General features: G+C 51.9%; 2 protein-coding genes, 1 long non-coding RNA gene and 1 other non-coding gene across 14 annotated transcripts in view; 1 reads left to right on the top strand and 3 right to left on the bottom strand.

The window, feature by feature from the left end:
* PPP6R1 (protein phosphatase 6 regulatory subunit 1) overlaps positions 1-1,023 on the bottom strand; it is a 28,970-nt gene extending 27,947 nt beyond the window's left edge. For 2 of the 9 annotated variants that reach the window (XM_077130744.1, XM_077130739.1), the window contains exon 1: positions 15-456. In XM_077130744.1, coding sequence (XP_076986859.1) covers positions 15-74 — 60 coding nt within the window. In that variant the 5' untranslated portion in view covers positions 75-456. Of the gene's footprint in view, positions 1-14; positions 461-908 lie in introns of those variants that run through there. The other 7 variants (XM_077130741.1, XM_077130745.1, XM_077130746.1 and 4 more) reach the window with 6 other exon arrangements.
* LOC143658624 (uncharacterized) lies at positions 224-16,551 on the top strand. Its single transcript, XR_013163265.1, has 5 exons — positions 224-367; positions 14,012-14,090; positions 14,417-14,542; positions 15,622-15,772; positions 16,413-16,551. It is a non-coding gene; the product is annotated as an uncharacterized LOC143658624 (long non-coding RNA).
* Positions 4,259-20,174, bottom strand: HSPBP1 (HSPA (Hsp70) binding protein 1). Of its 3 annotated transcripts, none has more exons than XM_077130753.1 (8): positions 19,963-20,174; positions 19,340-19,633; positions 16,852-17,056; positions 11,960-12,184; positions 10,664-10,819; positions 10,475-10,571; positions 9,866-9,977; positions 4,259-4,750 (listed from the first exon to the last, which is right to left on the bottom strand). In XM_077130753.1, the coding sequence occupies exons 2-8, from the start codon at positions 19,541-19,543 to the stop codon at positions 4,676-4,678; spliced, it is 1,074 nt and encodes a 357-aa protein (XP_076986868.1). In that variant the 5' UTR covers positions 19,544-19,633; positions 19,963-20,174; the 3' UTR covers positions 4,259-4,675. The 3 variants fall into 3 exon arrangements, with proteins under 3 accessions (XP_076986868.1, XP_076986869.1, XP_076986867.1); XM_077130754.1 differs by having other exon boundaries at positions 20,019-20,165; XM_077130752.1 differs by lacking the exon at positions 19,963-20,174 and having other exon boundaries at positions 19,340-19,796.
* Positions 6,914-7,020, bottom strand: LOC143660421 (U6 spliceosomal RNA). The gene has a single exon (XR_013164027.1). It is a non-coding gene; the product is annotated as a U6 spliceosomal RNA (small nuclear RNA).
* Positions 20,175-20,198: the final 24 nt, after the last annotated feature.

Below are 20,198 nucleotides of genomic sequence, written 5' to 3'. Positions count from 1 at the left end.
CCCAACTTGCCCACCTTCACATATCTGCACACGCTGTTCCTTCCACCAGGAATGCCCTTCCTCCCACTCTCCATCTGTCAACTCCAACTCATCCTTCCTAGATAGAGAGAGCCACCGGCCCCGCCAGTCTCCCGGTCCCCAATCTTCTCAGCCTCCTGCGGCACCCTGAGTTACCTCTATCTCAATACCTCATAGCAATTGTGACTGTCCAGCTCTGCCTGTATCTCCCCAGGGACACAGCCCCCTCCAGGGCAGGGCTGGGCAGGATACCTCCCTCTGTGCCCAGCATGAAGCACCTGCCCTGCCCTCGGCAGGCCTCGTCTCACAGACTTGGAACCAGGACTTGGACACCTCCAGACAATCCCAGGTCCTAAACCTCTCCTCCCAAGGAGAAGCCAGAGGCAGCCAGGGGCAGCGGACCCACAGGAAGGGAGAAGGGAAACCCCCGTTCCCCTATCTCCCCAACCCAAGGGTCAGGCAGAGGGCAAACGAGTCCAAGAAGGCAGGAAACAGGGAAGGGTGGGGGTAAGGCAGAGATGGGGGGCAGGAGGAAGAGATGAGGGGGGAAGGGGGAAGAGGGGACTGAGAAGAAAAACACCGTAATAACAGATGAAGGTGCAAAACGGAGGGACTCTTGGGGGGAAGGGGAGGAGCGAGGAGAAAGAGACTGCCGGGGTAAAGCCAAAGGTGGAAGAGAGTGGCGGGTAGGCCGAGGCTACTCTCTAGACTTGGGGGGGGAAGTGATGAGGAGGCGTCCAGGGGAAGAGGGAAGGATTCCAGGGAACAAAGGTGGGGGTGGACCCGAAAGGGAGAAGACTGGGACCCGCGAAGGGTACTTAGGTGGGGCTCGAGGGGGTCCTGGGGGTGGACTGGGCTCTGGAAAAAGGTCCCGGGCTGGGCCGGCTCACCTGCGTGGGGGGGCGGCGGCTCCTCGCACTCGGGGCTCATCGGGGCGCCCCCCTCGCCCCGCCGCCGGCGGCTCCGGCCCCCGCTCAGGGGCCCGGTATGTGGGGGCGGGGGGCGACGTCGGGGTCTCGCGCAGGCACCCTCGGGTCAAAGGGGGACCCCGCGCGCCGAGCGCCGCAGAGTTGCGGGCTGAGCGCAGGCGAGGGGGAAGGACGCGGGGGTCGAGGGCGCGGGGCGGGGGGTTGGCCGGGCCGCGAGGACCCGCGCAGGGGCCTCGGCGGGGCGCGGGGGAAGTCGCCCCAGTCGCTCCGGTCTCCCCGGCCCAGGCCGGCGCCCCGCGGAAACGAAGAGGGCGGGCGGGGAAAACGTCGCCCTCCGGAGTCCCTACAAGCCGCAGAGCCGAGCAGCGGCCAGCGGAAGCCCAGGCCCGCTTCCTTCAGCCGCCCCTTCCCCAAACCGACGGGTCCCGGGAGCCTACTGTCCGCCTCAGGCCTCCGACGCCCGACGCCACGATCCCACAATCCCCTGCGCCGGAGCGCGCAGGACGCCCCGCCTGCCCGCGGCCCTCTCGGTGCGCAGGTGCGGCGGGGCAGCGCGGGCGGATCCTGCAGCCCGCGTGCGCGCGAGGCCCCGGCTCCCCTACCCCGCCCACCCGGAACACCGTCGCGACTGCCTGCGCTTCCTTAAGCCGGGGCTTTGGATCTGCGCCTGCGCCTGCGCCGGCTCGTGCCAACTGTCTCTCCCCAAGTCAACCCAGACGGAGGAATGCGCAGGCGCCGCTGCCCTTCCGGGAGCCAGTTCTACGACTTCATTCCGAAATCCAGTGGAAACCCTGTTCCGGGTTTTCTCTTCCCTCCGGCTCCATTGGGAAGCCCCTTCACCTTTCTCGGTCTTCTGCCGGGAAATCCACTCCGGGTGTTCCCTCATGGCCTCCACCCGCCGCCGCCGCGCCTCGGTCCAGGCGGTGCCTGGCTGTTGCCCGCTGCTGCAAAGACTTCTGGAGCAACATCGACTGCGCGGGCCTCCTAGGCTTAGGGTCAGTGTCCTTTAAGGTCCTGTCTGGCTCCGAGCCTCAGTTTCCCCAGTTGTAATAGAGACAATTAGCCCCGTCCTGCCCACTTAGCAGCTCACTGTAAGCATCAAATGAATAAATGCACTTAAGGACTTAACCCTTTTCTATAAATCTGCATTTTGGGGACATTTTTTGTATTTTATGCATTTTAGTTATTGATTCAGTTTTTCGTTTTTTTTTCAAGAATGCCGGTTATGCATTTGTATTTCACACGCGTTAGCTGGTAATTGCTTTAATCTTTGTCATTTTCATCTGCCTTCACTGTCACTACTATGTCAGTCCTTTGTTTTGCTTTTTTTTAAAGTGGTTTAAAATAACATTTATTATCTTACGTTCTGGAGCTCAGAAGTCCACCATGGGTCTCCAGTGACTCGAGGTGACCGCAGGGCGCATTCCCTACTTGAGGCTTTGGGGGAGAATCCACCTCCTGGCCTTCTCCGGGTTCCAAAAGCCACCTGCATTCCTTGGGTTGAAGCCCCACCCCCATCTTCAAAATCAGAGATGTTGGGCTCAGTTCTTCTCACATTGCCACCTCTCTGGTTCTGTCATTTGACTTTCCAGCCATGTCCCCTTTGGTCCTTGCTATTTCTGGTATGTTTATCACACATGATGTTGTTTTCTCCTTGTATTAGTTAGCTAACGCTGCATGACAACCACAACCTTGGTGGTATTTATTACATTCACAGATGGGACCAAAGGGCTGTCCAAGGTTCCTTTTCAGGAGAGGCAGGAGCCCAAGAGATCAAGCCCAGCTGGAAGCACATTTCACATCTCCCTTTGCCTCACATCTGCCACCATCACTGATCAAAGCAAATCACCTGGCCAAGCCCAAGAAGTATGGGCTGGTGGGCTCCACGTGCCATAGGCAGGGAATGTACTTTTCCCACGAAGGTGGGAGGGGAGGGGGTGAATCTCTGGTGAAAAATCTAACTTACCAGAACTTTAGTTTACTTCCTTGGGTTTGCCATTGTTCCTTTTTTCATCTTTTTTTAAAAATATTTTAAAGGCCTTGTTTCAATAGACCCATGTTCTGATTGCTACACTCTTGAAGCAATTGTGAAGAAATTCCTTCTGTCCTTTGAATCATTTTTTCTTTTGTGTTGCACTCTTCTGTCTTTTACCTATCATTTTCCTTGCTTTTTTCCCTACATATGATTACACAGTTGCCACAGTTTTAACACCCAGGCTCAGGCCATATTCAACCACCAAACAGATGCTGAGGCACCGAGTCTGCCCAACCCAGGAAGCTCCAGGGGCTTTACTGTCTGAAATCTGGGTCTCAGCTCCTGTCAGAACTCACAGGAAGATGTTATTTGCCTAAGAATTGGAGGGAACTTTTAAAACAACAAAAGAGCCCAGGGCTCGGTGTGGGGGACCCCCCACCAGTGGCTCTCTCCTGGCATGTCTCTGCCCCCCTCCCCCCCAGGCTGGGGTCAGCCCTCCAACTTCCTGTCCTCTTGGAGACAGGCTGGCCCCAGAACTCCTGTCCCCTGGCCTCCACTCTGCCACCCATGGGAAGGCTGCTGCTTGCCCAGGGCTGCCTGAGGCAGAAGTGCTGGTCTAATGCTGGTGCAGAGTAGAAGCAACACTCCTCAGCTATGATGTAAATGGCTCAAAAATAAACGAGATGACATTGGATCTCCAACTCTCTGTTCCCACAGCTGCCTCGATTTGTTCTGAATTTGAGAATGGAAGAGAACTGAAATTAACTAAGCCCTCTAAAATCCCAAAAGTATGAGGCAAGTGCTGTATATGCAAAAGTAATGACCTGGCATCAGATGGGGCCAGGAAGCGAGGGCACTGGGGAGGAGCAGGGCTTTGGGATGAGTCCTAGGTTGGAATCCTGGATGCAAGATTCTCGGACTCTGCTTCCTGCAGCAGGGCCCTTAGTTGCATCAACAGAAACCTACTTTAGGCAAACAGAAAAGGCAGACAGACCCCCAGATCTCAGAGCAGGTGGAGTTGGGCTTGGCACTTTGCAGCTGGGACACGCAGCAGCCTTGCCTCCACGGGGGGCCTGGGCAGGGACTCGACTGCCCGCCCCTCCACCCTGCCTCAAGGGCCGTGGACTCTGGACAAGCGTCCTTTCCAGGCAGCAGCTGCCGGCGGCAGACCTGTACAGGAGGCTCTGATGCTGGGGGAAAAAACACCTGACCTTAGGAGGCCTGGAAGCCGAAGGTGGGAATTCCCGAAACATAAGAGAATTCAGAGAAGTTGGGGGGCAGGGAGAAGGTTAGATGTGCCTGCACCCCATCCCAGAGAGGCTGGAAAGGTGAAGTGAGGCAATGGCTCTGTGGGTGGTAGGAGTAAGAGTTTTATTACCCCAAGCTCCCGAGGCGGCCTTCCTCCCCTCCCTCCCCAGTCTCTCAGGCCCCGGCCCGCACCTCGCCCCTCCACCACTACGCACCCAGAGGAGGTGACAAAGTGGCAGTGGGAGAGGAGCCCCGTCTCTGCTGGAAGAGCAGTGTGGACAAGAGGCTCGGGGTGGGGGGGATGAGCCTGAAAGCAGGAGGTGGGGCCCCTGGAGCCCGGTCCTTTCTCAGCACCCCTCCAGGGGGCTGAGCAGAGACAGGCTGACAGCCCCAGGCTCAGCCCCCTCCCCCCCATAAGGGCCCTGCTCTCTCTTGGGAGAGGGCCCCGGGATGGGGAGGGAAGCAGGAGGCCTGGGCTCCCATGTGGAAGGGGGCCACCACGTTTTCACCGATCCATGCTGTCGTCCGTTGGGGTTGAAAAACAGACCTGTAGCAGCTTTTCACAGAATTCCAGCTCCTCCTGGATCAGGGGTGAGAGCAGAAGGCTCTGAGTGCAGAGGCCAGACCCTGCCTGCAGCAAGCTCTACACCCACAGGCGTCTCCCCTCCCAGCCACCAGCCCGCCCACACTCCCCACCCCACCCGGCCCCTCTGGTGTGTGATCCTCAGCTCACAGTTTCTCCCTCGCCTCCCTCTGGGCTGCTGAACTCACCTGGGAGGTCTTCCAGTCTCCTGTCCCCTCACCCCACATCAGCCCCCTTGGCTCCTTCTAACTCCTAGATATGACCCCATCACTCCCTGCTCAAAGCCCTCCCGTGGCTGATAACAGGACCCAGAAAGCAAGGAAACACCTAAAAGCATCTGCATGGCAAAAAGATGCCACAACACAGGTTACGATTAACACTACAGATATAAATAAGATTTCATGAAGTAGTACAATTGTACAACACATTTAACCCATTACTTACAAGGAGTTAATAAGAGAGTGGTATAAGGGAAAAAAACACCTCCTGCAAACTATGGACTAGAGTTAACAGAAATATCTTAATATTCTTTCAACAGTAACAAATGGACCACAGCAATACTATGAGGGCAACGATGGGGTGGGGGGCAAAGGGCATGGTGTTTGGGTTTTCTTTTTTTATGTCACTTTGCTACTTTTCTTTTTAGAATGATGAAAATTGTCTAAAACCGCGGGTGATGATGACTGCACAGCTAGGTGATGACACTGTGAGACACTGTATACTTTGGAAGGATTATATACCATGTGACTATATTTCAATTAAAAAAAGTGAATGTGTTGAAAAAAACTACAAATTTTTTTTTAATTGGGAAAAAAATATATGTTACTCTTATCACAAAGGGCTAACATAACTAGCACTTAAAGAACTTAAAAAGTCAGTTGCTCACTAGAAAACTGACTAGTTTTCTAGTTTTCTAGAAAACTAGAAAGAGAGCAAGTAGAGCAAGTAACTCAAAAGTCACTGCCAATTCTAGGTAGAAAATTTGTGCCCAGTCAGAGCCTTTCACCTATTTTTCCACCCAAGTTTCTAAATGAAAGTTGAAGAGTTGGTTTGATTATGGACTTATGGTAAAAATAAGGCTTCCAAACCAGCTCTCCCAAGAGACCCTGTTTTCAATGAGGTTGCTCCATTACTTTTTCTGGGTGCTCATTTTGAAAGTGAGCTTGCTCCAATTATTGAATGTTTATCACATAATTTGTACACATACACTGAAGTTGCTTTAAAAAGTCACTTATACTAAGTAGATATCACCTTGTTATCCAAGATGTAATGGAGAGGCTGGAGGGAACTGCCTGAAAATGTAGAGCTGTGTTCCAGTAGCCATGTTTCTTGATGATGATTGAATAATGATATAGCTTTCACAATGTGACTGTGTGATTGTGAAAACCTTGTGTCTGATGCTCCTTTTATCTACCTTGTCAACAGATGAGTAGAACATATGGAATAAAAATAAATAATAGGGGGAACAAATGTTAAAAAAAAAAAGTTGCTGATATATCCACTGTTTAATTCAACTGCAAAAAAAACTATAATTATCAAACTTTAAAATGTACATTTTCTGTCAATATATATTATGAGAAATAAAAGATGGCAGGACCATTGCTTTCATTAAAATATCTACTGTATTTTTTTTTTTTTAATTTTTTTTGCATGGGCAGGCACTGGGAATTAAACCCGAGTCTCAGGCATGGCAGGCGAGAACTCTACCTGCTGAGCCACCATGGCCTGCCCTCTATTTTAAAATAATGTTCTTGATACCTTTTTTTGCACAAACCTAATATGCTTTTTTTTTTGAGGGGGGGAGGGGTACACAGTGCGGGAATCACTGGGGTCTCCCGCATCCAAGGCAGGTGTTCTATCACTGAACCATCTGTGCACCCCCCTAATATGCTTTATAAATTGTCATCATTCATTAACATCTACTGCAAAAATATGCACTTTTAGGCCAGCGGTTCTTAATCAAGGTGAATTTGCCTCCTAGGAGACATTTGGCAACATCTAGAGCCATTTTTGGTTGTCCTGATGGAAGGGGGTGCTTCCAGCATCCTAGTGGGTAGAGACCAGGGAAGCTGCCACCATTCCACCATGTACAGGACTGCCCCTCACAATAAAGAATCATCCTGCCCGATACACCCTATGTATTCCTTTTTTTCTAAATAAAATAATATGGAACACCTCACGAAGTTGCATGTTATCCTTGTGCAGGGGCCATACTAACCTTCTCTCTATCATTCCAGTTTTAGTATATGTGCTGCCGAAGCGAGCACTACGTATTCTTTCTGTATTATTTTTACAAGTCCTTGTAAGTTTGAAGTTATTTTAAAATCATAAAAAAAAATACTACCTTAAAGAGAGAAACGGTCGCTTTCTATTAAAATCTTATACCAAAAAAAAAAAAAAATCAGTTGCTAAAGTCTCTATATTGCATTACTCCATCTGTATGAAATGTCAAGAACAGGCAAATCCATGGAGACAGAGGGCAGATCAGTGGCAGCCAGGGGCTGCGTGGAGAGGGGCATGGGGTGTGGCTGTTCAATGAACACAGGATTTCCTTCTGAGGTGCTGAAAATGCTCTGGAACTAGATGGAGGGAGCGGTTGCACAACACTGTGTGTATATTAAATGCCACCAAACTGTCCACTTTCAAATGTTTACTTACCCCAATAAGCAAGATTCCTTTGCAAAAACTACCACGTAATAGTAAATGGACAGATGATATTGTGAGCCATTGATTGTAACCATGTCAAGAACGTTTGTATGTCAAGAATGTTGGCATATTTGTTTGCTGTTTACGATAAAAATATTAAATAATAATAATAATAATAAATGGACAAAAGATACAGTGGCCAGTCACAGGAAAGGAAGACACGTAACTTCCCCTGTGGGTATATTCACACACATGTAAATAAGGTACAAGATTATTCTTTTAGCAGAGTTTCTAATAGCAAACGTATGGAAGCACCCTGCGTGCCCACCAGGAGGGGCGGTTACATGAGAGTCTACCCCTGCTGTGCAGCTCTAGAAACCAAAGAGGAAACAGCCAGCAGCCCCGATAGGCAATGCACTGCAGGAGAAGGCGAGAACAGGCGAAGGCAAGGGGCAGCCCAGTGGTCCTAGCCGGCTGACTGCACAAAGAGGAAAAGAAGAGTCACGTGTGTTTGCTGCTAAACCAGCTCAGGAACTGAGGGAGAGGAACCGGGCAGGGGTGGCAGGGAGATGCTTCACTGTCTACCCCCTCGTACATTTTGAATTTTGAACCATATGACTATGTAACATACTCAAAAAGCATCTGTAGAACTTTAATTCAACCAAGTGACCTACAAAAGGGGACTGGCTTGGGCGGGCCAAGGTGGCTCAGCAGGTAAGAATGCTTGCCTGCCATGCTCAAGGACCCGGGTTCGATTCCCATGTAAAAAAAAAAAAAAACAACTACAAAAGGGGACTGGCTCAATAAAGTACATTATCACCGTCTTACGGAATACTATACAACATTAGAAACAAAGCAGACCTAGATCTCTATGTCTGGAAAGATGTCCAAGACAATAAGTTTAAAATAGAAAAATACGCTGCTGAGCCCCCAGAGAGGCCGGAGTAGGTACTGGTCAGCGCTGTGTGTGCACTGCACAGGTCTGATGCGTGGGTGTGGCGGGGGAGCTGCAGGGCACAGGCTGACCCCTGGACAATGCTGACCTGCAGGAGTCCGGGGACAAAGGACTCTTCACACCTGGCTCTGCACCCCGACGTGCCAGCCACATCTTTTGCCACCAAAACTTATTCTTTGTATAATAAACAACAGCCAGCGAAGTCCACAAATCATCGTCATCCTCCTCCTTGCCATCTCCCTGTGCCTCCCTGCCATCAGGCATCCTCCACCCCCTCTCTGGGTGACTTCTTCTTCATTGTGCTTCTAACACCCTGACGTCGAGATGTAATGGAATATGTTAAATACACATGCAGCAATGTTCTAAAAAATGATCATGGTGATGAATATACAACTACGTGATGATATTGTGAGCCACTGATAGTACACCATGTATGGAATGTTTGTATGTTAAGAATGCTTGTGTTTGTATGTTGTTTTCTCAATAAAAGTATTTTTAAAAAAATGCACACGCAGCGTGTATGTGCAGGAAAGCTCGCACATCTGTCTCTCTGCCATGGCTCCGTGACCAAGTCTGGTCCATCTGTGCTTGTCCCGAGTCTCCAGTGCCTGAATGGGGCCTGGCCCACAGGCGCCCCACAACCTGGTGAACAGGGTGGGGGGTGGGAGCGGCGGGTGTTTACATGGGAGCATATGCATCCAAACCATGAGGTTTGCTAAGCCTCATTCCATCTCCATAGGCTGTTAACACATGAAAAGGGGAAGAAAGAAGGATGAATGCTGGCCAGCCCATGGGGCCCAGCAGGGCAGAAGCCCAGGCACTCAGGGGGATGGACACCAGAAAGAGGCAAGCACTTGGCCACTCTGCACCTGGCTGAACCCTAGGCCAGGCTCAGGGTGCCCTCAGACCCCCACACCACCAGGCCCTCACCTCTCGGACGCCCACGTCAAGCTGTGCACCTGGGGGACAGAGAGCATGCTCTCCTGGCCACCCCGCTCCCTGCTCCGGGCTCCTGGTTCCCAGCACCACTCCCTGAGCACTTCCAGGGACAGTTCCAGGGAACAGAGATCCCAGGAAGGCAGGGACGTGTGCTCTGCTCTGCTGAAGCCCAGCATCGCAGGAGAGTTCAGTGAATGAGTAAATTACTTAACACAGAGTTAATTACCTACTTGAATTTTTAACTAATTATTTAAACATTTAATTAGTGATTTATCATTTATCTGCTATGTGTTATTGATGTAAGTAAATATTCAACGATGAAATGTTTAAATAGTGTAACTAAAATAACTGGGTTCAATCACATAAGTAGTAATCAGGTCTGCTCCTGAAGTGGCTGCAGCTCCCTCTTGCCTGCTGTCTGCCTGGCGACTCACACAGCACTTGGCACAGAGGAGGGCTCAAGAAAGGTCTCCTGAGCAGATGCTGACAGAAGTGCAGGGATATCAGGAACATGTGGATGAAAGGGAGCCCCGAGGGCCCACAGTTGGCCTCTCCCTGACCCTGGGCCATACCTGGTACTCCTCGTGCTTCTGCAGGAGCTGGCAGCGGTGGCGTAGCAGCTCCTCCAGGCCGAGCTGCGGCTCCCGGCACTCCCGCACGCCCTGGGGGAAGTCTGTCACCAGGCTGGAGGGACAGAGGAGTGCACCCTCAGACCCCGCCTGCACGGGCTCTAGTCAGACGGAGCTCCTACACACCACAGCCCAGTCCTGGCTGCCCCAGTCCTGGCTGCCCCGCAAGCTCTGGCAAGCTGCTTCCCCACAGCGGGCCTCACTTTCCCCACCTGTGAAGCAGGGGGATCTTCCTACCCGGGGCTTACGATGCACCCCGAACAAGCGGGCATGGTGTCTGGTAAGGGGCCCCCACCCGGCCCGGGGACACCCCACCCTCTGCCGCTGATCCTGGACACTAATCCACCTGCACTGCCCGTGTCTGCGGGGACAGGGGACACCCGTCCTCCCCCACGCTGCTCTACCAGCCCCTGGAAATGGGGAGGTACAGACAGGGGCCTCACTCCTCCCCAACCCCATCCCTCCACCCTCATGGGGAAAGGGCCTGAGCTGTTCCTGGGGGGAGCCCCAGCAACAGGGCACCCCTCTGCCCAGGCCCCACCTCCGGCGCACCTGCATAGGGCTCCAAGCACATGCTCGTGAAAGGGGCTGTGTTCTGTCCGGATGAGGGCCACCAGTTGCTGGACCATCCCCATGGAGCACAGCGTCCCTGGGGGAAAGCTGTGGGCTTAGAGAGGCAGTCCCCTTCGTTGGCCCTGGCCCTCCCCGGGCGTCTGATCAGGCCCCCCATGGCCGCCCCACCTTTGTGTTCGGGGTGGCCCACCAGCAGGTTCTGCAGCAGGAACGCCGACTTGACCTTGAGCTTTTGCACCTGCTGCTGCATGGCCCGCATCAGCACCGAGAAGCCGTCCAGGCGCAGGAACTGCAGCAGCCCAGCCTCCTGCTCCCGGACCAGGCCTGCGGTGGGGCGAGAGAGGGAGGGGCTCGAGGGCTCCACCACCACGTGGCCCACTTAGGTGCCCACACTGTGCATTACCTTCATTTTAAATCATTTGTATTGAGGTATCATTCATACACCATACCATTCACCCCTTCACAATGTACGACTCAGAGGATTTTAGTATATTTGGAGCTGTCCAGGCTTCACCACCATCTAATTCCAGACCATTTTCATCGTCCCAAAAGGAAACCTGTACCACTGGCAGTCACCCCACCCCTCCCCAGCACCTGCTCCTGGGCCCTACGCATTTGCCTATGCTGGATGTTCCATATGAACGGAATCACCTAAGGCGTGTGTCCTTCTGAGTCTGACTCGTCTCATCAGCACCGCTCCAGGGCTCATCCACGCTGCCACATGTCTCAGATGGCGGAATAAGAGCAGAACAATATTCCACTGCATGGCTGTGCCACATTTTGTGAATCCACTAATCAGTAGATGGAAGCATTATCTCGTTTTACTCCTCCCAAGTACCCTACAAGGTGGCCAGGGACGCATCTCAGCACCCAGAAGGGAGAATCACCCAGAGGGTCCACTGTGCCAGGGGCCAGGCACCTCAACTGCACAGAGCACGTGAGCAGGGTGGCGAGAGCAGGGTCCTCATCCACCCGTCTGCTGTACTCACTGCTCCATCTCCAGGGCCTCGCACAATGCGTGTTGCGACCTGGGTGAACCTCTAAAACAACACGCTATGTGAGAGAGGTCAGAGGAAAGGCCATGTGGTGTGTGACTGTTTCTACCAAGCACCCAGAACAGACAACTCCACAGAGACAGGAAGTCGATCAGAGGTGGCTAAGGGCACGAGGAGGGGAAGTGAGGAGCGAGTGCTTAGCGGATATAGGATTTCCTTCTGGCGTGATAAAAATGTTCTGGAACTAGACAGAGGTGTTGGGTACACAACACTGAATGCCACTGAACTGTACCCTTAAAAACAGCTTAAGTGGTAAATTCTGTTATGTGTATTTTACCATAAAAGAAAAAGCTACACACACGAACACCTTTGCAGACCAACTAAAGGGATCCTCGCCCCTCCTTCTCCCCCAGACAGACCCCAGGCCCAGCCCCATGCACGGAGCCCCCAGCCCGGCGCAGGGACTCACAGGAGATGGCGAAGAGGGCCTTGACGCGCACCGTGTCACACGAGTCCCGGTCGAGCAGCCGCAGCAGCTTGCGCAGGGCCCCGAGACCTAGCACCTGCTCCTGGATGGCAGCCACATTCTGGCTGCACGTACCAATGAGCTGCGCCGCCCGCCACCGCAGCCCCGTGGCGCCCGCCTCCAGGTAGCGGCCCACCAGCAGGTGCATGCCGGACAGCTGGCAGAAGTCTGCGCCGGAGAGAACAGGGAGAGAGGCCACGTTGCGGCCAGGGAGCTTCCATGTGCAAGCCCTGACTCTCGGGGCGCCCCACCAGGGTCCCTCCAAGGCCGGGGTTCCTCAATGTCAGCATTTGGGGGAGCAAAGTTCTTCCCTGCGTAGCTGTCCCGGGCACTGTGGAGTGTCAGGCTCCAGCCACCAGAGGCCAGTGCTGACCCCCAGTCTCTGTGACAACCAAAAGGCCCCCTTGGGGAGAACCCACCCACTTGACCAGGGATCAGCAAACTCCAACCCAACCTGTTCTTGGGAACAAAGCATGACTGAGACACAGCCACCCTCTTCGATTCCCGCTACAGCAGCCGAGTGGAGTGGCTGGGACAGGTCTATGGCCCACTGTGGCAGACAGAGGAATGGCCCCAATCCCTGGAACCTATGACTGTGTCACCTTTTGTGGCAAAAGGGCCTTGGCAGGGATGGTTAAATTAAGGACCCTGAGAGGGAGACGATCCTGGATTATCACAGGGTCCTGATGAGAGGGAGACAGGAGGGGCAGAGGAGGCCGTGAGCCAAGGAGTGTGGGTGGCCTCCCAAAGCTGGAAAAGCAAGGACACAGGTTCTCCTCTAGAGCCTCCAGAGCGAACGGAGCTCTGTCCACCCGCTTTACGCTTTGGCCTCCAGAACTGCGGAGAATGAATGTGTGTTGTTTGAAGCCACTAAGTCTGGGTCATTTGTTAGAGCAGCCAGAGGAAATCCATGCGTTCACAAAACCTAAAATGTTAACCATTCAGTCCTTTTCAGAAAACGTGTGCCGACTCCCACACTAGAGTCTTGCCCTGCTGGACCCTGAACACCCTGCGGGGAGACGCCTGCTCGGGGCTCACACGTACCCCTCCCTCCACCGCAGCCCCCCACTGGGGTGGACGGTCTCCACGGGCATCTCAGCACAGTGCTCACTGCCACATGAGAGCCACAGTCCACGGGGGTGATGGCCAAAGGATGGAGGGGTCAGCTCCCTCCAGGAGGCTGTAAGGGAGGGGCCTGAGCAGGTCCTGAAGGATGAGGATGAGCTTGTCAGACAACCCGCAAAGCACGTCCAGCAGAGGACAAAGAATCCATAGGCACACAGACTGTCAAGGAGCCAAATCCATCACGGGAGCTCTGCATAGGTGGCGTGGCTGGGACGGAGGTGCAGGCAGAGCAGTGGGGAAAGGACCCGAACCCGCACACCATACGCCCTCTCCTAAACCAAACCAAGAGGTGGCAGGAGTTGGCAGTGCCTTCAGCCCCGAGTGACCACGTGACCCAGCAAGTCCACTCCCAGGATGTGAAAACGCACGCCCACACAAAAACTCGTACACAAGTGCTAGGACCTGCATTATCCTCAACAGCCCAAAGTGGAAACAACCCAAAGCATCTGTCCGCAGATGAACAGATAAACAAAATGTGGTCTGATCATATAATGGAATGTTATTCAGCAATAAAAAGGAATGAAGTGCTGTTACATTATACAACATGGGTGAGCCCTGAAGACAGCATGCTCAGTGAAAGATGAAGACACAAAAGACCATATATTCTAGGATTCCATTTAGATGGAATGTCTGTAATAGGTAACCCAGAGACAGAGAGCGGATTAGTGGCTGCCAGGGGCTGGGGGGGGGGGGGGGCGGTGGTGGGAAATGAAGAGTGACTGCTAATGGGGACAGGGTTTCTTTTTCCGGGTGATGAAATGTTCTAAAACTCATTGTGGTAATAGTGATAGGTTTCTGTGAATATACTAAAAACGACTGAAGTGTATACTTTAAATGGGTGAATTGTATGGTATGTGAATTATATTTCAGTAACGCTGTTATCAAAGGAAAAAAAGAGGTGGACAGGGGCCAGCCCTGAGGGCCAGAGAAATTTCCAATCCTCATGAGGGTAAGAACATTAAGCTGGGAGTGACCTGGTCTGAGCCAGGGTCTAGGAAGACCCCTCTGGTGGTGGGTGGGGACTGAGCTATGAGAGCTGGTAGTAGGGAGTCCCGGGGGGCGGGGGGCGCAGGAAGGGGTGCTGAGCCGAGGGGTCACACTGACAGAACTACGGGGCACCAGGTTTTAGATGGCTCTGGCCTGGCCCCCAGTGGGCACCCACTCGACACTTGCTTGATGCCGGGTGGGTCCCCAAGGATGAATCTAGGCAGCTGGGCTGTTGGCCAAGAGCTGCGCCTGTCCAGGCCTCCAGACTTCTTTCATTCATTTGTTCAGCTGACAGTTTTAACACCTGCAAGGTGCCAGGCCCCAGCTAGAGCACAGACAGTGCCTCCCTCCTGGCGGAGCGAAAAAAGAATCCTGAGTCTCGGAACCCGGCAAAAGCGGTGGTCGCACAACGCTGTGAGTATATGAAATGCCACTGAATTGTACACTTTAAATGGTGAATTTTATGTTACGGAAATTTTCCCTCTAAGATAATAATGATGATAATGATAATAAAGAGGGGTGGGAAGACGCTCCCCTCCAATATTGGACATCCTTATTAAGAAAAGAAAATTCCAGTAGCAATGTTCCTTGAGGATGATTGAATAATGATACAGCTGTCAAAATGTTACTGTGTGATTGTGAAAACGTTGTGTCTGATGCTCCTTTTATCTATCTTGTCAACAAAGGAGTAGAACATATGGAATATAAATAAATAATAGGGGGAACAAATGCTAAAATAAATTTAGTTTGAAATGCTAGTGATCAATGAAAGCAAGGGGTAAGAGATATGGTAGGTATAATCTTTTTTTTTTTCCTTTCCTGTGTTCATTTTATTTCTTTTTCTATTATCTTTTTATTTCTTTTTCTGAACTAATGTAAATGTTCTAAGAAATGATGAATATGCAACTAAGTGATGTATTGTGAACTACTGATTATATATGTTGATGTTTGATTTGGTTTCTTAATTTTTTAATTAATAAATAAATTTTAAAAAACAAAAGAAAAAACGTTTTGAAGAAATAACTAAATGGGTCTGTATGTGTGCATACATACATATAGGAGAGAGAGAAGGGGGCGGATAGGAAATGGTATATATACATTGCATTTTATTGTACTGATATATAATCAATATACAATTTGCCATCTTCTCCATTTTGAAGTGAATAACTCACAGTATTGTACAACCACCACCTCTATTGAGTTCCAAAACATTTTCATCACCCTCAAAGGAGACCCTATATCTGTGAAGCAATAACTCCCCATTCCCTCAGCCCCCCGCTGACCATTCTCTGGCAGCCACAGATCTGCTTTATGTCTCTAGGGCTATGCCTATTCTGGACATTTCATATAAGTGGAATCACGTAATATTAATCTTTTTCACATCTGCCTTATTTCACTTAGCGTAATATTTTCAAGGCTCATCTGTGTCACAGCATGCAGCAGGATGAGCTAGCACCTGCTGCTCTAATTCTCATTATCTGGTTACTAATAAGGCGTAAACCAGCACAGTCATGACTAGAGACTTGGCACAGTGCTCGGCAGACAGCAGCAGCTGAAGAGATACATCCTGAGCAAGTGGACAATGAATGAAAGGACAAAGTAATTCAAAACCTTTCTGCGGATGGGGAGGGGGATGTCTTCAATGTAAGTAAGTCTATGAGACACAGGGTAAAAGAAAGCAGAACAGGTCTCTGTACTGCAGGGCTCCCCAGAGCCCAGAATATGCCCTTACTGACCATGTGAAGGGAGTGGGCGACCCACACTTAGCCCAGCCCCACCCAAAAGACACACACGATGGCCTCGCACAGCCCAGGGTCTGCCCCGTGCCTGGAGCTGCGGTGGTCTCCTGCCAGCCTCACAATTATATGAGGCTCACCATTCTCTCTGTATGAAAGCAGCCGCTTGGGGTCCAAGCTCATACCATGTAACAGCCCGGAAGATTTAACACTTCTCTAAATCGGGAAGTGATGCCACAATATCCATGCTTTCAACTACCACATTATGCTGCTTCTCCTAATGGAAGTGAGGTCTTGCTACTTGCCTGCTCAAAACCTTCTAACAGCTCCACCCCACTTCAAAGACCATCCACAGCCCCTACTTGGGCCTGTGAGCCCAGCATGCTCCCACCTCATTTCCTACCACGTGGGCCCTCACTCCCTCCGCTGGCCTACCTCCATTCCTGAATACATGAGCACATTCCTGCCTCTGGGCCCTGGTGCCACTGTTCTCTCTTCCTAGAATGCTTTTCCCAAAGATAATTCCATAACTTGCCCCCTCACTCTAGGTCTTTCATCAAATGCTGGCCCTCATGAAGCCTTCACTGACCACTCCACCCAAAACAGCCTCTTCTCTCAGACTAAGGGAAAGGGTAGTGGTCAAGGAGAAGAATAACCACTTTCAGTACCTGTCAGGGAGGCAGGTGACCAAACCTGCTCACAGGTTAGCTATGTGGGGTAAGAGAAGGGCTTTGTTTCTGACAGCAATGGCACTGAGCTGGGGGGGTCAGGTAAATCCCACCTGGAGAAAGAAGACTAAAAGGGGAGAGGTTGGAAGTTGGGAGATCAGGAAGGAAGCTGGTGGTGTGGTTACCAAGAGAGAGGACAAGGGCTGAGCTGGAGCAGGGCATGGGGCTGAGGAAGAGAGACGGAGCAGGGACACTTGGAAGGCAGACGGGGCACCCCCACCCCCTAAGAGGGACTGGCTCTGGGCCAGCCTGGGCACACCTGCAGCATTGTCCATATTCTCACACAGGTCGGCCAGCAGCTCCAGGGCACCCTCTCGCTCCTGCTGGTCAGTGACCAGTTCGGTCTCCCCAGCCGACAGGGGTGTGGGCTGGTTCAGGATTCGGAGGCAGTTCTTCATCTGTTCCACCTCCTCCCGCTGCCCCCGAAAGGCAGCCGACATGGCCTCCTGCAGCCACTGCCGCCGCTGAGGGACAAGGCGGGGTAGGAGTGGCATGGGGAGGGTGAGAGAAAAAATGCAGATATCTGTTAGCAATGAATGAATGACTAACAGTCATTAATAATGACAGCTAACATCTGAGAGCTGACTGCTATTCCCTCAATCAGCAAATACCTATTGAGCACCTGCATCGTTACAGGCTCTTTGCTAAACACAAGGGACATAGCCTTGAGTCAGAAAGATGGAACCCCTAACCCCAGAGCATTCACATTCTAGTTGGGGAGCAGATGAGAAACAAAATAAGCAAAGAAAGTAGCATGCAATATGGTGATGTGTGAAGTGCTAAGGGGCTAAACTGAGCAGAGACAAGGAATCAGGAGTGCCAGGGTGGGGACAAAAGGAAGAAGGGTGATCAGCAGGGACCTTGTTGAGATGGTGACGTGAGTAACAGTGGAGGTGAGAGAGCCATGAAGATATGTGGGCAACCAGTCCAGGCAGAGGGAGCAGTAAGGAGGCCAATGGACTGAAGTAGAGTGAGCAAGAAGGAAAGGGACAGAGGGGAGGGGAGAAAAAGATAGCAGGGAACAGACATAACTCGGGATTTCACTCTGAGTGAGACAGGAGGACCGCTAGAGGGTTCTGAACAGAGGAGATGGGATCTGGCAGGGAGACCCAGGAGACCACCGCAACAATTCAGGTGAGAGGAAGGTGGTGTAGACCAGGGAGGAAGTGCTGGACTGGTGAGGAATGGGCAGAGCCTGGGCGTCTTCTGAAGGGAAGGCCAATATAATGTACTGACAGGTTGCATATTGGACGAGTCAGAGAGCAGAGTTAGATGACGCCAAGATTTGCATTTAGCTAGAAGATGGGGAAGATGATGGGAAGAGCAGGTTTGGAGGAGGAGGAGAGATTCGGAGCTTATTTTGTAGATGTTAACTATGAGGCGTCTGTTACACATTCAAGGTGAAATATTGAATGGGCAGCCTAAAGTTCAGAGAGAAAGTCCAGCCAAGAGCAGTTTCTCAATCTCACCTATATCAACACTTTGAGCTAGAAGTTGTGGGGCTGTCCTGTGCATCGTAGAATGTTTAACAGCATCCCTGGCCTCTATCCACCAGATGCTAGTTACTCTACTCCCCTCCTAGATGTGACAACCAAATGACATATTGCCAAATATCCTCTCAGAGGTAAAATCACCTAAAGACACAAATTTGGGAGCTGTCAGGGTATAGACAGTATTCAAAGCCGTAAAACAACATGAGATGATAATGGAGGATAAGAGAAGAGATCCAAGGGCTGAGTCCTGGTGCACTCCATCACAAAGACGCTGGGGAGACAAGAAGGGCTAGTGAATAAGGATAAAATCAGGCAACTGCGTTGTCAGAGAACGAAGCAAGTGTTTCAAGGTAAAGGGGGCGAGGAGGGGTGAATGCTGCTGTTAGGTCAAGAAAGATGAGGGCTAGGAAAAAAACAGACCATTGGAATTTTATGCCAGGCCCTACGTTAGGTACCTACACAAAGGCTCTGTAGTCATATCCCGGATAGAGATGGGCGAGTTGCTTAATCTTTCTGTGCCTGCCTTCTACCTTATTGCTGTATAAAGACATTATGTGTGACATGATTTAGCACCATGTCAATACACAGTAATAGCTCATTAAATATTATAATAAACATTGTCATCAGTCTTTACAGCAATCTGATGGGGTATTATTCCCAGATGAGACCACTGAGGCCCAGAGGGGTTATGACTTGTGACTTGTCCAAGGTCATACAGATGACAAGAGGCAAAGCCCAAAGTCAAGCCTAAGCAGCCTGTTCACAGAGTCTATCCTCTTAAGGGGTTCACCCTGCTTCCTTTAGGAGCACTGTCCCTATATAAGGTAGTCTGTGGAGCCCCAGTTAAACTGGAACCTTAACACCTCCCTGTAAAATACTGCTCCTATTTTTATTATTAACATTTTCAATTGCAAACGAGGAATTTAAGGCTCAGAAACATTAAGTAATATGCCCAAGGTCACGCAGCTAGGCAATGTTGAATCCAGGTCTGTCTGGCTCTAGAGAGTCCTTGCTTTTTACCATAAGACTATTCTACCTCCCAGCACAGTGCAGGGAGTCCAGGGGCCTGTCCCACAGTCCCCACACCTTTCCAGATCTGAACTTCAGCCTACAGTGACCCCAGCTGGCACATTAAATAGAGTCTTTCATGCTTCCACGCCTACACTCCTACCCCAGGAAACCCCAGCTTCTAGTTCTCCCAAGCCACGCCGTCCCCAGACCCACACCCCAATTATTGGGTTCCCCGTCATCTACCTCCTCGCTCATGGGTTCTGGAGGGGGATCCGGCTCCTGAGAGCCCGCCGTGATGGCCATCTGCAGCAAGCCTTGGAGGTTGCGCGGCGGCGGCGGATTTCCCGAGCCCCCTGCCGAAGAGCCACCGCCCCCAGAGGAACAACTCTGGGGAGCCGAGGGCAGTGCCAGGGGAAGGCGACTGCCCCCGGAGCCTTGATTCGCCATGGGTCGTTTGTGAAGAGGAAGGGAAAAAAATGTTGGGGCGGTCACGGCTGAGACACCTCTGGCGTCTGGACGAGTCGATTCCTTGGGAGTCTGCGGAGAAGGTGGCGTTTTAGGCGAGTTCGATGCCCCCACATGACCCCAAATCACTCTGCCACACCTTCCCTTAACCACAGCCCCCTTCTCTTCCTTCATGCCAAAGGGATCCTCCCGCAAAGCCTTAAGTCCCTCCTTTAGCAACATGCCCCTCCCATTCCCCCGGCAATAAGCCCCATCCCCCATCTCCACTGCAGGAAGCTTTCATTCTAGTTACTTAGCAACCCCTCGGCCCCGCCTCCCTAGCAACAAGCCCCCTCTGAGACTGAATAACAAGTCCCCTCCCACTTTTCCGAAATGGGGAACCGGAGCAGGTTGGAGTTTACCTCCCCCGGCCTCTAGTTGCCGCCGCCGCAGATGCTAAAAAAAGAGTCACCCGCACCTGCCACGGCTGGGCGCCGCCATCTTGGCCGGAAATGTGCACACAGGAAGTGCCCGGCGCCCTCACCCAGCCTTCCGGTTCTAGATTGGGCCAAGGCCCGGCTCTTAAATCCCACCCACTGCTCGGATACCGCGCTCGGCCCCAGCCTCTCCCCACGGGCCTGGCCCCTCACTATTGGCC

The sequence above is a fragment of the Tamandua tetradactyla genome, chromosome 16 (genome assembly GCF_023851605.1).
Source record: "Tamandua tetradactyla isolate mTamTet1 chromosome 16, mTamTet1.pri, whole genome shotgun sequence".
NCBI classification, from domain to species: Eukaryota; Metazoa; Chordata; class Mammalia; order Pilosa; family Myrmecophagidae; genus Tamandua; species Tamandua tetradactyla.
This window is presented reverse-complemented; position numbering and strand designations above follow the sequence as displayed.

What these genes read in the sequence shown, in the direction of transcription:
- HSPBP1 (XM_077130752.1), bottom strand. Translation starts at nt 19,783, where the DNA reads ATGTTGCTAAAGGAGGGACTTAAGGCTTTGCGGGAGGATCCCTTTGGC. An exon ending in GAATATGGACAATGCTGCAG is followed by an intron (nt 12,185 to 16,851) that starts GTGTGCCCAGGC and finishes TCTCCGGCGCAG; the next exon opens with ACTTCTGCCAGCTGTCCGGC. An exon ending in GGGCCACCCCGAACACAAAG is followed by an intron (nt 10,572 to 10,663) that starts GTGGGGCGGCCA and finishes GCTTTCCCCCAG; the next exon opens with GGACGCTGTGCTCCATGGGG.